At 35.0% G+C, this 16,459-nt stretch overlaps 1 protein-coding gene across 1 annotated transcript; it reads right to left on the minus strand.

The window, feature by feature from the left end:
• Nucleotides 5,308-10,525, minus strand: LOC109722559. The gene is made up of 7 exons (XM_020250653.1): nucleotides 10,025-10,525; nucleotides 9,060-9,367; nucleotides 7,988-8,662; nucleotides 7,622-7,750; nucleotides 6,913-7,116; nucleotides 6,067-6,267; nucleotides 5,308-5,875 (listed from the first exon to the last, which is right to left on the minus strand). Exons 1-7 carry the CDS (start codon nucleotides 10,299-10,301, stop codon nucleotides 5,750-5,752), a joined length of 1,920 nt encoding a protein of 639 aa, XP_020106242.1. The 5' UTR covers nucleotides 10,302-10,525; the 3' UTR covers nucleotides 5,308-5,749.

The raw sequence follows: 16,459 nt of genomic DNA on the forward strand, positions 1-16,459 counted from the left end.
GAGAGAGAGAGAGAGAGAGAGACGTCGAGAGAGGGAGAGCGAGAGAAAGCGGCGTGCGAGAGAGAGGGCCGGGGGGAAGGCGAGAGAGATGAAAATAATACTTTTAATTAGATTTGGGGTTGTTGGAGGGTAAAATTGTCATTTTACATAATATGTAGTATTAACGGGTTTCAGTAATGCAGGATACACGACCCCCCTCCCGTTAATATTTTCGATGTGATCCTGCTCGATTTGTAATGCTACATTAACGACTAGATTACATAGCGGATTAACCAAACACAGTTATCCTGGCAGGATTGCCTGTAATCCTATCAGGATAACTCGAACCAAACGCACCCTTAGAAGTATCACCCACTTGGTGCTATTAGATTTTTAGCCTTGGATCTACTCTTTGATTACTAATAGCCTTTGGATCAAACACTATTCCATCTACCACCACCTACCATCATCATCCCAACTTTACATTTTTCCATCCAATGGCTAAAAACTCAAAAGCAGCAACCCCTTGGTACTTTTGAGAGTATTCTAGCTCATCTCTCTCTCTCTCTCTCTCTCTCTCTCTCTCTCTCTCTCTTCTCCTATAGTATACTATATATATATAGTATATCTGCGTATATATATATATGATATATAATAATTATTATATATATATATATTATAGGTTATATATAATGAGAAGAGAGAGAGAGAGAGAGAGGAGGTAGAGGCTACTATTACTATTATGAGTAGGGGTGGAAACGAGCCAGCTCGGCGCGAGCTTACTCGGCTCAATTCGGGCTTGAATTAATTTCGAGTTAAATTTAAGCTCAACTTAGGCATTGAATTACTTTCGGAGCGGATGCTTCGAGCAGAGGCCTTATTTCGATCGAGCGAGCTCGAGCCGCTAAACGAGCCGCCTTGGAAAAATCTCACCATCATACGTATCAATATGTTTATTTGTTATAGAACATTATGTTTATAATTTGATATAAAAAATATGTCTAATAGTTCAAAGGTACAAAATTAATTATATAAAATATAGTTTATAAGGTATGAAAAAAATAATTTTATGAGTTGAATATCTAATCTTTTCAGCCTCACATGTCTTTCTTCCGCTTCAATTCTTCATACTTATTCATTTTTATTTATAAGCAGTCACAAATAAATAAATATATATAGATAAATATTGGATTAAACTATCCAATCATATATAACAAAATTAAATTTTATATGAATAATAATTTTTACTTTAAAATTTTCTGTATTATTCTCAAGCATACAATTAAATATCAAAGTGAAACGGCAGGCATATGCTGTGTACTGGTAATTTGGAGGGCCTTCGACTTTGGCCGCTTAGGGTGAGAGACAAAAAAGGAGAAAGAGAGAAACATATTGAAAATTTAGAGTTTTGTGAAAAAAAGAAGAAATGAAAAATGTATAGAATTTAGTACATTTTGCTTCTTTTATTTATCTATTAGGTTTGTTTTTATGGGCCAACAATATTAGCCCCATTTTAACTAAACTCAGATTATTCACTCAACCTATATATAAGTAAAATATATTATATTTATATACTTTTTATATATAATATTAGTGTAGAACTATTATGCTATCGAAAATATAGAGGATTTGATGTTTTCAAATTTTTGGACCTTCGATTTTAGAATTGTATGATTGCGGATGATTGCGGTCCCCCCTAGGATTAAATAATATCCTAGGATTGAGTGGTCCTACAAGAATAAAATAGTATTAATTTCAAATAAATGATTAAAGGGGTTGATTTAAGAATCCAAAAAATCGAAAGCACCATATCCTCATACTTTCGATAGCATAGGTAGCTTATAATATATATATTATATATATATATATGAATATATAATATATATATATATATAATATCATATATTTTCGGCTATGGTGCTTGTAAAAGCATCAAGCACTTAGTGCTTGTAGATTTTTAGCCATTAGATCTGACACTATTAATCATTTACCCCCATTAGATTATACTATTCAACCAAACCACCCACTCAACCCTAAGGGTCCCATATCATGCTAACACACATTACTTATCCAAAGGCTGAATTTACAAGCACAATGTCTTGAGTACTTTTAAAAAGCATAGGAGCTCAATTTGTATATTATATATATAGTATTATATATATATTATATATATATATATATATATATATATTATATATTATATATATATTCGAGTTTTTCGAGCCTAATTCAAACGAGCCGAGTAATACTCAAGCTCGGCCTTGAAATGAATTGTCGAGCTTTTTTTTTTTGTTCAAGCTCGGCTCATTTAATTTCGAGTCAGAGCTCGAGCGAGCTAAATATCGAGTACGAACGCGAGGCTGGTCGCTCATTTTGCTAGCCCTAATTATGAGTATTGGACCCTTCGTACTCATAAGTGTTTTCGATGATGGAGCTTCCGAATCGACGATCACTCCGTTAAATATGATCTAAAAGTATTTGAAACTTCTAGAAAATAAATTTCGTAATTTTTTGAAATCATAATAAAGTCCATCAAGCGGGAATTAAATGAACGGTCAAAATCGAAACGATGTCTTAAAAACTGATGATCGGATCCTTCAATTTAAGATCGGAGTTATTGACCTTTATCTAGGTAGTGAATAGAATTTTCTATCAAAAATTCAACCTATTCGGATTTTTTTGCACTGCTAAACTAGCAAGTATTCCATACCGGCCGCTAAAAATTATCAATTTTGTGAGCTTTTAATAGTAAGGTAAATGATGTCGAAAAATTATGAAATTTGATTTTTAGATGTTTCAAATGCTCTAGATAACGTTTAACGGTGTGGATCGTCGATTCGGAAGCTCTATCATCGAAAACAACTTATGAGTACGAGGACGATCGTACTCATAATAGTATAGTAGCCGAACTCTATATATATATATATATATTGATGGACATTTGTTTAACATTTCTCTTTTAATTTAAGTCATTTTTATGGGGATTGATTATTTGTGGATATATATATTTTTTTTTAGAAATATGTAGCATCCTATTCGTTTCGTTTATTTCATTTAAAAATAAACTTAGCTAAAAATATGAATCAACTAAAATTCAAACTTGAAACCTCATATACCAACCGTCAAACTTCTTTGCCACTTGTATTAGAAACGGTCGGTTATTTATAGATATTTGTAAGCGTACGCGCACGCACATTATTCATGAACTAGATAGGATTTGACCTGGAGGGGTGCCGTGACTTGTGGGTACCTTACAAACTGCGCAATTACCTACCACCTACCAAACAACACATAGTGAGTTAGAATGTTTAAGATCGCGTTACGAACTTAAATTTAGAACTCGTGCCTCGTGCCTCGGCACCAGACACTTGGATAGAGGAGGTTCTGAGATGGCAGAGACGAAATTTAGAGCTCGTGCCTCGTGCCTCGTGCCTGTGGTGGTGCCTCGGCATCATCAGACACTTGGATGGAGTGCTTTTAAAAGCACAGAAATGTTCCAACGATTGATTCCTTCTTTATCCATGTATGATGTATCTACAATCAACTCTTTTTGACGCATTTTAAAAAAATAAAATTTCATAACTTATTAATATTATTTACCTAATGATCGGACGAACTCAATATTAATAATTTTAATAGTTGGGATAAACCATTTGCAAATTTAACGATACAGAAATATTCAAACCATATAAAATTTTATTAAAATATTTCTATACTATATAAAATATAATTTTTTTTTTTCAACCTTAGACTTTGAACCCCTTCGGATTACTAGGAAAATAATATTAAAAAATCACAAAGCTTTTTTTTTTAATACTTTTAATACTTTAGATCAAATCAAATAAAGCTGATCACTGATTCGAAAGCCCCGTCATAAAAAACGACCTGATAGCACGAAAATCAAGCACGCAAGCAAGAGTCAATACAAAGAATATTGTCAATGGCTTCTGATCTCAGAGGATGTATGGTTCCTCGAAAAATCATGAAAAATTATTTTTTAGATAAAAAAAAAATAATCAATAGGAAACATCCTTTTCACGATTTTTATTTCGCGGATAACAAATTCAAATTCAAAAAATAAAAAAGAAGACTTTCCCATGAAATAAGACAAAAACGAAACTACTTTTCCGACCAGAAAACTATTTTCCAGTGTACTTTTTGAAGAACCAAACACCTCCTAAGCTAATATATGATTGCATGATTACAAAACCATAGACAATTGTGCTAAAATCTCAATAATCTAATAATTAGCAGTTACATCCTGGAAGTGACCAGCATTTCCTGGTGTGCTCCATCAAGAGAAAATAGCCCATGAAGTTAGGCAGATAGATTGAGACATAACTAATCAGATCAACATGCTTAGATCTCGATCCGCCTAATCGGCGACCACCATGTCAAACTAAATTTTGTTCATATATACTGAAACAAAAGGAAACCTCATGGTCAAGGGTGGGGCACAGTTTTGGAAAGTCTACGGAGAGGGACTGGTGATACACTTCTAGACGCCATTGAAGTATCAAAGAAGTTTTGCATGGCCCCACTTTAGAGTTCTACTTAAAACTCCTTGTTAGGGTTTTCTTATAAACTTTGGCCCATTTTTTATTCAATTATCCAATCTTTTTAAAGTTTGATTTTGGTACTCAGCCTTCCAATTTATCTTATAGATGCCATTTGATGGTGTTCTTCCGATACAAATTTTAGGCTCATTACTTGTTTTAATGGAGTTGTAGTTGCATAATATGAAATATGCTAATCAAGTGTGTAAAAGTAAACAATGCATTCAAATTTTGAAATTTAAGAATTATTAAATGACTCTGTCGGATCGTTGGCACTAACCATTAACACAAACAATTCAGTTAAAGCGTGCAAAAACATCACCCACGGGTCTCGATTGTGATTCGGCCCACCCAGTCTCACACCACTTCAAACATGACTCGGCCCACTTAGCCTCACGCCATTTCGAACATGACTCGGCTCAACATAGCCTTCCGCATGTTGGCCCATTTAAACCAACAGACTCAACTCAGATGAATTAAAAAAAATTAAGCAGCAAAGTTAGAAATTTTTGAAGGTTAGGTAGTTGGATCAAAATGGGTCATAGTTCTAGTAAGTTTCAAATATTTTTGCCAGGAGTAAAATTTTAACTAATTTGATATTTAACTAATTTCATTTGAATTCAATAAGTACCCTAAATATTTGAACCTATACCAGGCAGTAATAAAGTGCAAAATTAATATTAATATACATTTTCGCTATGAATAATTAGAAACAGACTAAAGTGCTTTTTTTGTTGTTGTTGTTGTTGTTATTTTAGCCTTTCTCATTGTGTTAGTCCTCAAAATCTTTGCATATTGCATTTATGAATATCAAAACTAGTTCTTTACACAGCAATCTCTCATAGCATCCTTAGTTGCGCACATCGATTCCTTAGGTTAGCGCATCGATTCCTTAGGTTAACATCAGATTTAGCGAAAGCTTACGCCCTACATGGCATGCTAAATCTAACTTGCTTAATCAAGAAGCCCTAATTCTAATAAATCATAAGATGAGGAAGGGTGACAACTACTGACAAGTTAGGGGAGCTCAAGTAACCCTAAGAAGAGTATTGGGCCTGGCTCCAGGACAAGCAAACACTAAACCCAAACACATAACACCTCACACAACCCTAGCAGGATAGAAGAGATCTATCTACCTTTTTCATTGGAAAAGGAAGATTAATAGAAAGTAATTTCAAAAGAAACATGGAGAAAAGATTGAGAAAGTATTAACCCTAATGTCTTCTGGAGGCGTCGGCAGGCAACAGCAGTCTAGTTATGAACGGGGTGAGAGCCGCGAGAAGAGCTTTCGGGCACTCCTCATGCGGTAGATGCCCGCATCCTGATATTGCGATAAGTCTCTGCAGAAAAGAGAGCAGAATAAGGAAATTAATATAGCCGATTATACGAGGGAAAATGCATCATCTTACTCCGTGAAAAGTAGCATTATCTACTTTGGAAAGAAAGGAAAGCAAAAGAGTATGTAACCCTTTCAACACAACTAATGATTTAACAACATCAGTTTAAATACTCGAGAAAAGGAAATACTAACAGAATTTACAAGCTTGGAAGCCATGGCTTGAACCGACTTGAAAGGAACAAGCACATCCTCTGCACCAGCTACAACAAGGACGGGAAGGTCTTCCGCCGATTTTAGCAATGCTGCTGCGCTTTGTGATGAGAGGACGGTTGCAAATGATAACCGTCCGATCTCATGAAGTGCCTCATCCCAACCTTCCACAAATAATGGGGCCTGAACACAGGATTTATTTGACTTCTTAAGTTAGTACACATGCTAATGACATGTGCTCAGCATTAAAATGTTGCAATTGCCATAACAGGATTTAACGCAATTAGGAATCACTTCCTCACCAAGTATTTGTGATTTTTCACTTATATAGAGTTTCTGCGGTGGCGAAAAGTTAAAATGAGCTTACGGGCTCCGAATTGCTTCTGCTTCTGCTTCTGCTATAATAAGAGGTTGTAATGGAGATTCTGATTAAAGAATTGTTAATGCTTCTTTAAACTACTTCGCTTAAAAAGCATTTCTATAGAAGCTCTGAGTGGGCCAAAGAAGCCCCTAGCAGTTATAGCAACTAGTGAGTACCAATGTCCCCTCCAGCTACCTACTCCATAACATTGGATGGCTATGGTCTAGTAGACCAAGTAATCAAATTCAACATACACCAATCTAATGGGTTTTAAAAGTCATATTAAAAAAAGAAAAAAAAAGAAAAAAGTAGAGCCCTTCTCAGGATGGGGTTTTGTCCACCAATGAAGTGGTAGACCAGATCCCAACAAAACACTCTTAACCCTTCTCGCATAGAGAAGAAAATTAAATGACAAATGGTTGAAGGGCATCGCATTTCAAAATGGAAGATGATGTTAACTATTATACCTTGTAAAGGTTCAAAACCTCAGCTGTTAGCTTTGTAGCATCATACCATGCACGACGGTTGATCACTTGAGTGATTTCAGTACGCAGTAGAGGACGGACCATGTGCTTCTTCCCAAGTGGAGTATGTAGAAGGATCCGGGCGAAGGAAGGGACAACTTCTCTAGATAAGCTGACACTAACTAGAACCACTCCCTTGATTTCCACCTAATACAAATACAAACATTTAGCTAAAAAGAAATGGCTTTAGCTGGACCTAAACATCTTCCGGAAATAACCCTTAAACAAGCAGAAGTCACATTAAAAGCAATTGAATAGATCACAAATTTAATGATGTTTACACATACACCTGCAAAATATTTGTTTACATATATATATCCCAGCAAAATCTGAACTTCTCATATCTGCCCCTCAAAATATCTCGCACATAAGTCTTCGCAATTTCAAAAATGGCACTTTTTAGAGCGCTTTTGCTATAATAAAAAAAAAACCGAACTTCTTCCATGAATTGGATGGCTCCTCTCAACTCAAGCATGATTTTGTGAGAAACTACACTTTTTGAGGGATATGTATCAAACTTCAGGTTTTACAGGATATTGGTAAAATAATTTTACAGGGATATTGTATGTAAAAGCCCAATTAAGTCAGCCATATGGACAAATTAAGACACATTAAAATTGCAAAAATAACTGAATTGAAGTCTGTCACTGACTTTGGCAGGATCCGCAGAGGAACGAACTTTTTCTGCAGCCTTGAGAGCAAGAAGTCCGCCATCATCATGGCCAACAAGTATTACTGATGAGAAGCCCATCTCCGAGCAGAAAGAGATAAGAAGATCAACCTGCACGAGATTTTAAAGAAGAGCCTCTTGTTTAGAAGCTTTACTCTAGTTGAAAATCAAAATAATGTATAAAGCGCATCAACGAAGTGCACAATCTTAATTCCATGAAATGATTGGAAAACTTCAGAAGGCATAAATGGTGGTTCAATGTGTCCAGGAAATAAGTTACAACTTACAACATTGATGATAGCTTGCAGAGCAGTTATTTAACCATGACAAAAAGAGTAGAAGAATTACCTGGGAGTCAAGCATATATGGGTTTGGCAATCGCTTGTCCTCCCAATCCTTCCTACGTGGTCGAGAAGTCAACCCCCAGCCGGGCCGATCAAAAGCCACAACTGCACATCCTACTTGCCTTGCAAGCACACTGCTCACATGCCTCCATGAGAAAACCCCTCCTCCAAAACCATGCACTAAAACAACAGCAAGCTCCACCTTTTCTTCTACCCCAATGCCCATATTTACGTAATTAGATGAACCCAAATCACCATTGCCATCATCAAGACTCAACAGAGGAATGCCATCTGATAATAAAGTAGGCGAGGTTGCAGATTCATCCAACAGCGGATCATATAGAGAGGTATCATAGTATTTTTGACTAAAGCTCCTATATAGATGATGATGGGTTTTAGTTTTTACTAATGGACTCTGAAGTTTGAGCCTTGAGGAGGATAGAGAAATGGTGGGAGGTAAATCATGTAAGCTAAGCTTATAATGGATTGTCAGGCCTTGACAGGCAATGAACAAGCTGTCACTTTCTGCGAGGAAGCTGATGGGAAGATCCCGTTCACAACAAAGTATGGCTTTCCTCTTTGTTTCACTCTCACTCCTCGAGTATATTTTGCCACCGCATGGTGTGGGGGATCGAGGGACCTTCTGATAGCTAAAAAACATGTTCCTGTATGCCAAAACCTGCGATGGAGTACCAAAGAGTTAAATGAAAAATATACTAGACCGTAAGATACAAATCAAACTCCAATTAACACAAAGAAGCAAGCACATGCACACAAACAGAGAACTAAATCTTAAATAAGGTTTCTTAAATGGATATAACAATTTAATATTATAATTGGCTTATGAGAGGAAATCTCTCAGCAAAAGACTAAGTACATTATCATAGCAAGAATTCCTGTTAGGCAAACATAAAAAAGCTCAACTGCCTATGATATCAATTTACTCCATACATACAAGTCTAGAGAAGTTTCAAAGCCATCAAAAAGCTGATACCATAGCATATAGAAACACAAATAATTTGAACAAAATGATTGTGCGACTGGAAAAATAGGAATAAATAGAAATTCAAACATACTGATTCCGGGTCAATACGGTGGAACATAAGTTTTCTACGTGCTCTGCACCTTGTCCTGTATGCAACAACAAGATGACCGAGAGCGAAAAGTAATGATGTAAGGAAAAGAACAGGCATGCCCCATGATTTCCTTGAATGCAGATCCTCACTAGCCAAAGATGGTGGAGCTTCAGGCCTAATATAAGATATAGGTGTATAAACACAGGCCTTAATGGTTAGAAATACAACAGAAGCTAATGAACATAGTGCTGCTGTTCCAAGATAAGGACCATGAGAAAGCCCAGGATCATCACTCAAACAGTAAACACCTGAAAAAAGATAACTTTACTGTCATTTTTAACCACCAAATGTAATGCATAACTATTCCGAAACATTCAGATGAAATTAGCAATTCCTTCTTTCCCCATAACTTACTAATTGAAGGCCAATAAAAACAGGAAATAATGGATAGGTAAAAATGTAATATTTTGAGACAGATACATGAACTTTAAAAATGACAGTAAAAAGTTTCAAATTTCACGCGTATATTTCAAAAGAAACTATGACACTAGGTAGTAAAATCAAATTTTTAATTCAAATTTTAAAAAATAAGGGTAAGGTCTATACATTTTACCTAATGGTGCACACAGTAAATCAAAAGAATAGCCTTTCAGATCCAACACACTGTAGATTCTAAATTTTTACTGTAGATCAATAGAGCTGTTTGCTGAACATTGGTCCACCAACTCGGTACAAATGCAAATTAACTCGATAAAAATAGTGATGTGATGGAAAGCCTATTAATAAATTTGATACCCATTAAATCATAAAGGTGATAGCTTTTAAAATTTTCATTGTAAGAAAGTGAAGAAGCGAAACTCTACCTTTAAATTATACAAAGCTACTCGCGCATATTTAATCAAAATCAACCACATTTCTAATTAAAATAGAAAAAAACACACAAAAAGGAGGGGAGCAAGATTTACATGTGATTACGAGGGATCTGAGGAGGGAAGCGAGAGGCACATCCATCAACGAGCTCCTGAAGCCGTACCTCTCCACTTGCGCCCTCACGCCGCATCCGCCGCCGCCGCCGCACGCGAGCCTCGCCGCGAGGGCCAGCGCCGCGCCCGCGTCGGCGACGGCGACGAGCGCCGGGGCCGAGGTCGCGAGCAGCGACGCCACCATCGTCACCACGAACAGCGCCGTGCGGAGGCCCCTGCGGATCCTCTCCGGCGCACCCTTCCCCCCCGCGGCCGCCATGGACTGGGAAGGCTCGCCTTAAGAACCCGACCGCGCGATCACCTGTCCCGCAAAATCTTAGCCGATCGCGGCGGCGACCCCGCCATTTGCGGCGGATCGATCGGGGGTTGGGTGAAAAGGGCGAGGGTTAGGGTTAGGGCTAGGGCTAGGGTTTCGGGAGCAGAGAATTGGAAACAGAGAAGAGAGAATGAGAGAGAAACGAGAGACAAAAAGAGTTCGCAGTGAGAGAGAGAGAGAGAGAGAGGAGGGGTTTTGTATATATATAAGTAATATAAGTAATTAATTTTTTAAATTATTTTGAAAAATAATTATATGAGTACATTTGTAAAATTTACGGGGAGTCCTTATATTATCTCCAAAGTAATATAAGGTCCTTCTATATATTAAGCCTAATCTCTAATTCTCAAAAAAAAAAAAGAAAAGTAATAATATCACTGTAATTAATTTTAGTTTCTATTTGGTCCAACTATTTAGAATATCATATTGTATAAAAAAATATATTTTAATATATATATTTTAACATTCTTAGTAATTTTTTTATAGCAGTATTAAAAAGATAAAATACTTACTCAGAATTTTTCTTTATAGATTAAATATTTATTAATCAATATTTTATGATAAGTAATTTTTATTAAAAATAAGCATCAGCATTGCCAAATAGAATCTACTTAAAAAAATTTAAATTATTTTGCAGGAGAAGATACAAAAAAACTATCATTCGAGAATATTAGATTTTGAATAGCGAATATATAAAGATACAATACAAATAAATTATAATTTTTTTATTTATAGAGGCGGAGTGTAATATCAGAATAGTACGGGGACTACAATACAATTTAGCAGAATTATTTTCGAGTTATTTATGTGATATATAATTATTATTTATCTATAATATTATAATTGATTAATTAAACTGTGCTTATATTATATCTCTCATTTTATTTAAGCCCAACTGGCGCGGCCCGAGCGACTCTAATCGAAATGACGAAAATGCCCCTCGTGGGCACTGCCCCCAAGCTCCAACGGTCGGCCACGTAAGCGCCCGATCATCGAGGCGAACCGATCTCGGCCGTCCGATCAGCCCCCGTTGGATACCATTGCGGTGGGGCCCACCGTGGGGGCCCGTTTACGAGTTTTTTTGTAACGTTAGTCCAGCGTGTCACGGCCCAATAAAGAACTAGTGCGGGGCCCACATGACAGCGTGAAATCACTGGCCTCTGGGGCCCACTTCTGAGCGTACAAAGAATTAAAAAAATTATTATTGTTTAACAAAATTTCAAACTTAAAAAACTAAATAAATAATAATTTGACTTATGTGACGGCGCAATCTCATCACCAATCACGTTTGTTTCGAATTACACGAAAAAAAAAAAAAACGATAAAAAATAATTTTATTGTTATCGTATTATCATAAGGGTGCGTTTGGTTCGCGCTATCTTTTAAAGATTCCTAGTAATCCAATGGGAATAAAAAAATATGACGGTGTTTGGCTAAGCGCATTAAGTAATCTAGTTGGTAATATTTGATTCACTTGGGAATAAGATTCACCCCAAAGTACTAATCTTATTCCCCTGAGGGAGGGTGGGTATCCTCATATTAATGGATTGGGGTAATCATAATATGTCTAATCTCTTTCTTTCTTCCTACCCGTCGGCTAATTGATATTATTTTTCTTTACACTCTAACCTTATATCTCTCTCTAAACTTATTTTTCTCTCTAAAATTCAACTTTTTTTTTCTCTCTCCCATCTAAGCTTTCTTTCTCTTTCTCTTTCTAAAATTTCAACTCTCTCACTCACCTCTAATTTTGACTATATTTTTTTTTCTATTTTTTTAATTATGTCCTCTCTAACTTATACTCTCTCTTCCTTTTTTCTAAAAAGATGTTGAAACTTTTGGTATAATTATCTAAAATTAATTAAATAAATAAATAAATTATATTGTATATTTTTTATAATATTAAATAACATGGCTAATTAATATTACGTGGCGAACCAAACCAGGAATTCCACATTCTTAATAATAAATGAATAGGAATAAAGATTCTCAGATATTTTTTATTCCTAGTAATTCTTTTATAAATGCGAACCAAACGCACCCTAAAAGTTAACAGTCTCTAACATAATTTTGGTAAGATATAATTTTACAATATAAATAAGAAAATAAAAAAAAGTATGTTCTGAAAATAGTTTTTTTTCCTTTATTAAGCGGCTTTCAAATTGTTTTTTTTCTCTTTATATATTTGAAAGACAAGATTTAAATAGCCAATATATAAAAAAAATAAGATTTGAAAAATTGCATCAAAAACAGTTCTTAAAAAAAAAAAAAAAAAAGGTGGGGGGCAAAACTTCAATAGCCCGCAATGTGGTTTCACACTTTTTTACCTTAAGTATTTTTATGTTTAAAAGTGTATTAATTTACTAACTTATGGTTTTTTTTTTTTTTTTTTTCATCAGCTCCTCCGTTAACACGTCGTTAAATTATATGCAAAAATTTTAGATACGTCATCTAGGTTTGTCGAGTATTCATTTTAATACCTTTTAGTTTTAACTTTATTGCTGATTTAATAAAAAAAATTAATCGAAAGGATAATAAGTAGAGACAAATGAAATCACGATATACTAAATTGATACATTTTAAACCACAGGGTATTAAAATAAAAAAGTGTGACACCACATGAGTGATATTTGAAGTTTTTCTCCAGAAAAAATCAACGAACTAGAAAAGGCCATTGTTCAAGCATACAGAATGTTTTATGTCATAAAACATATAATATGATAATGCATAATAAATTAGATTTTGATTTTAAAGCCTGGAAGGCTGTACAAGAATCAAGTGCCCACAAAGCGAGATTCAAATTTTAGGGTTTTTCTTCTGCATCTTTCTTCCTCGTGGGTAGCAGGATATGCCATTGAGTTGGAGCTTTCACTCTTAATTTGTAGTGTTGGTCCCTGGACCACTAGACTTTTGCAGTGCATAGATCAAAATGGAAAAGGAGACGGTCCCTGTCTGCGAGCACGCATAGGACTATACGTCAACGCGTCGAACATGAGCTGGCTCGCTAAAATATTAACCTAAAAATTCTAGCTGGTGTTCGGTTTGTTTATTAACGAGCCGAACACGAGCTGGCTTGTAAATAGCAAGTTAGATTGTCAATTCTACTACTGGGTGAAAAGTTGAAAAAAAAAAAGAAATTAGAATTTTAATCTAATGAATAAAATTTACAAAATATAGGTATGTTACATTTGGATTGGCCTAAAATCCAAATAATATAAATTTGTAATATATTCAAGCTTTTTCAGCTCCCGTTCAGCTCAAAATTCAAGCAGAAAAAAGTGATAAAATAAAAAAGTTAAAAGTAATACAAAACTTATTTGAAGTATGGTATTTTTTGAAATGGTTACTTAATCTTTAAGGGTGCGTTTGGTTCGCACTATGAAAGATTACTAAGAGTAAAAAGATATCCGAGAATCTTATTCCTATTTATTCTATTACTAAGAATGTAGTATTTCAGTATTTGGTTCCTACGATCATATTATTCAGTCATGTTATTTAGAGAGAATGAGAGGGTTGAGATTTTAGAAAAAGAGGGGGAGAAATAGCTTAATTTAGAGAGAGAAAAAGAGTTGAAGTTTAGAGAGAAAAAAAAAAAGTTTAGAGAAAGATATGAGGTTAGAGTGTAAAGAAAAATAATACCAACTAGCCAGCGGGTGGGAAGAAAAAAAAAATAGACATATTATAATTATTCTAATCTATTAATATACGGATACCCACCCTCCCTCAAAGAAATGAGATTAGTATTTTGGGATGCATCTCATTCCCAAGTAAATCTAGTATTACCAACTAAATTACTTAGTGCGCTTAGCCAAATACCGTCATATTTTTTTTATTCCTATTGGATTACTAGGAATCTTAAAAAGATAGCGCGAACCAAACGCACCCTAAAAGTTTTTATTTTAATCTCTAAACTTCTGATATGAACCTACAAATGACAAGGGCCTTCCAATTTGATACCAAGCAGAACAACTGGTTTTCGAAAAAGCTTAAACTTCCGCAGATCAGCTGTGTTTTAATATTTTATGTTCGACATATATACAATAAGAAATTTGACAAATTCAACGAAGATCGAAGCAGCTCAGGCGCGCGGTTAAGGACCGAACTGCAATTCGACAAAAGTTTAGAGGATTTTGTGCACTCCACCTAGAAAGATTCTGAGACCTCTGCAGAGTCTTTTCTTTTCTATGCAAGAGTGGATCTCCCATGAGATCTTCCCCCACCATATATTTGTTCCACTCAAATGGTGTTTATAAGAGGGGACCTCTTGTGCAAGTTGTTTTTACCTTGTTTTGAGAGGAGGGGACAAAGAGGGTACAACAACAACAATACCTTTGGGAAAGGAGATAAATTTATGAGTTACCACTTAGTAATTGTATAGTGGTTGTTACTCAGTATATTATATCTAAAAGATCGGAAGTTTGATACCCCATATGTGTATTTCAATCATGTGTTAAATATAAAAATATTTAAACACCGTTCTTTAATAGCTTAAATTTTTAGAGTACAATGATTGTTTCACATGGTATCAAAACAGGAGATCCTGAGTTCGAATCACGCCAAGCTCCTAGCATATTAATTTCCTCCCATTTAATTCAAGCCTACGTCATGGGCCGACTAAAAAGTCTTGAGCCCAGACATGAGATGGAGTATTAAATATAAAAATATTTAAACACCGTTCTTTAATAGCTTAAATTTTTAGAGTACAATGATTGTTTCACATGGTATCAAAACAGGAGATCCTGAGTTCGAATCACGCCAAGCTCCTAGCATATTAATTTCCTCCCATTTAATTCAAGCCTACGTCATGGGCCGACTAAAAAGTCTTGAGCCCAGACATGAGATGGAGTATTAAATATAAAAATATTTAAACATCGTTCTCTAACTACTTAAGCTTTTAAAGTATAGTGATTGTTTCACATTATGTAGGCCTCTGAAGGATTATGTTGTGTAGGAGGAAAAGGATTATAGTAAATCAAATGATGCTTTTATTTCAAGAAAAAGTACTTGAACTTTGCTTGTTTGTTCGCTCATAACTGATTTTCAGATTGAAAATGACTTTTATTTCAACCGAAGCTGTAGATGATTTTTTTTTTTTTTTTTTTTTTGATAACAAGTCGATGACTTTTGAATTATTATAGAAAACTTGAACACTATATAGTACATAAGAGGGTTAAAAAAAAGAAACTACAACAGCAAATTTTTTTCATTATTGGTTTCATGTAGATGAACTCAGTATCAGTTTTCAAGTTTTGAAATATGTGAGTGGATAATGCAACTCTTTATTGACTAATGCAATGGCTATTGGTTGACTTTTTCTTTGGGTGCATTTCCAGGTAATGTAAAGTTTATTAATTAATTAGGGCTAAGATTTAAAAGCATCTCAAGTATAGAGGACTTGTAATAGAATAATAATTGGCAAGATAACCTCCACATGGGTTTATGCTATTAACCAATTTGAAATAGATTATGTAAGCACTTAACCATGTAATCAAACCCCATGTGGTTTTTAAAAATGCTTAGGGATCACTCATTGTTTTGTTAATTGCCTAATGATGAAAAAATATTACATTATTATTGGTCTATGATCATAGTGATTTGGTATTACCGTTGTAGATTCGAACTCTTTCCTTTCAAAATTGAAGTTCATTAATGTGGTTTTGCTCGCTGTAGTTTCTGCTTATTATTTATTATTGGACTAAAATAGATCCAACTTCCTGCTCCGTGACAATAGACTCAGGAGACTAATAAGTTGAGTTGGGTGAGCCTAATAAATTTGGTCCACAAGAGACCTAATAATAAGAGGCCTAATAATAGATCCAACGTTCAGGTGAGTTGAGTTAGGTCGAAGCCCGCGAACGCTGTGGTTGAGCTCTTAAATGCGATGGGTGCGCCCTTCTTATAAGCACATTCTTTTGGGATGGTTGATTGGCACTTACGGTCCACAGTTTCTACAGAATATGTCATTCAGGAAAAGGTCTGAATATATTTATTAGAAACGTATTTGCTGATCTTCCGATTAATAGAATTATTTCAATAGTCATATCAAACAGACAATAAAAATAGTTGACCTCCATATGCTAAAACTTTGAGTTCTACAAGCT

The sequence above is a fragment of the Ananas comosus genome, linkage group 1 (genome assembly GCF_001540865.1).
Source record: "Ananas comosus cultivar F153 linkage group 1, ASM154086v1, whole genome shotgun sequence".
NCBI classification, from domain to species: Eukaryota; Viridiplantae; Streptophyta; class Magnoliopsida; order Poales; family Bromeliaceae; genus Ananas; species Ananas comosus.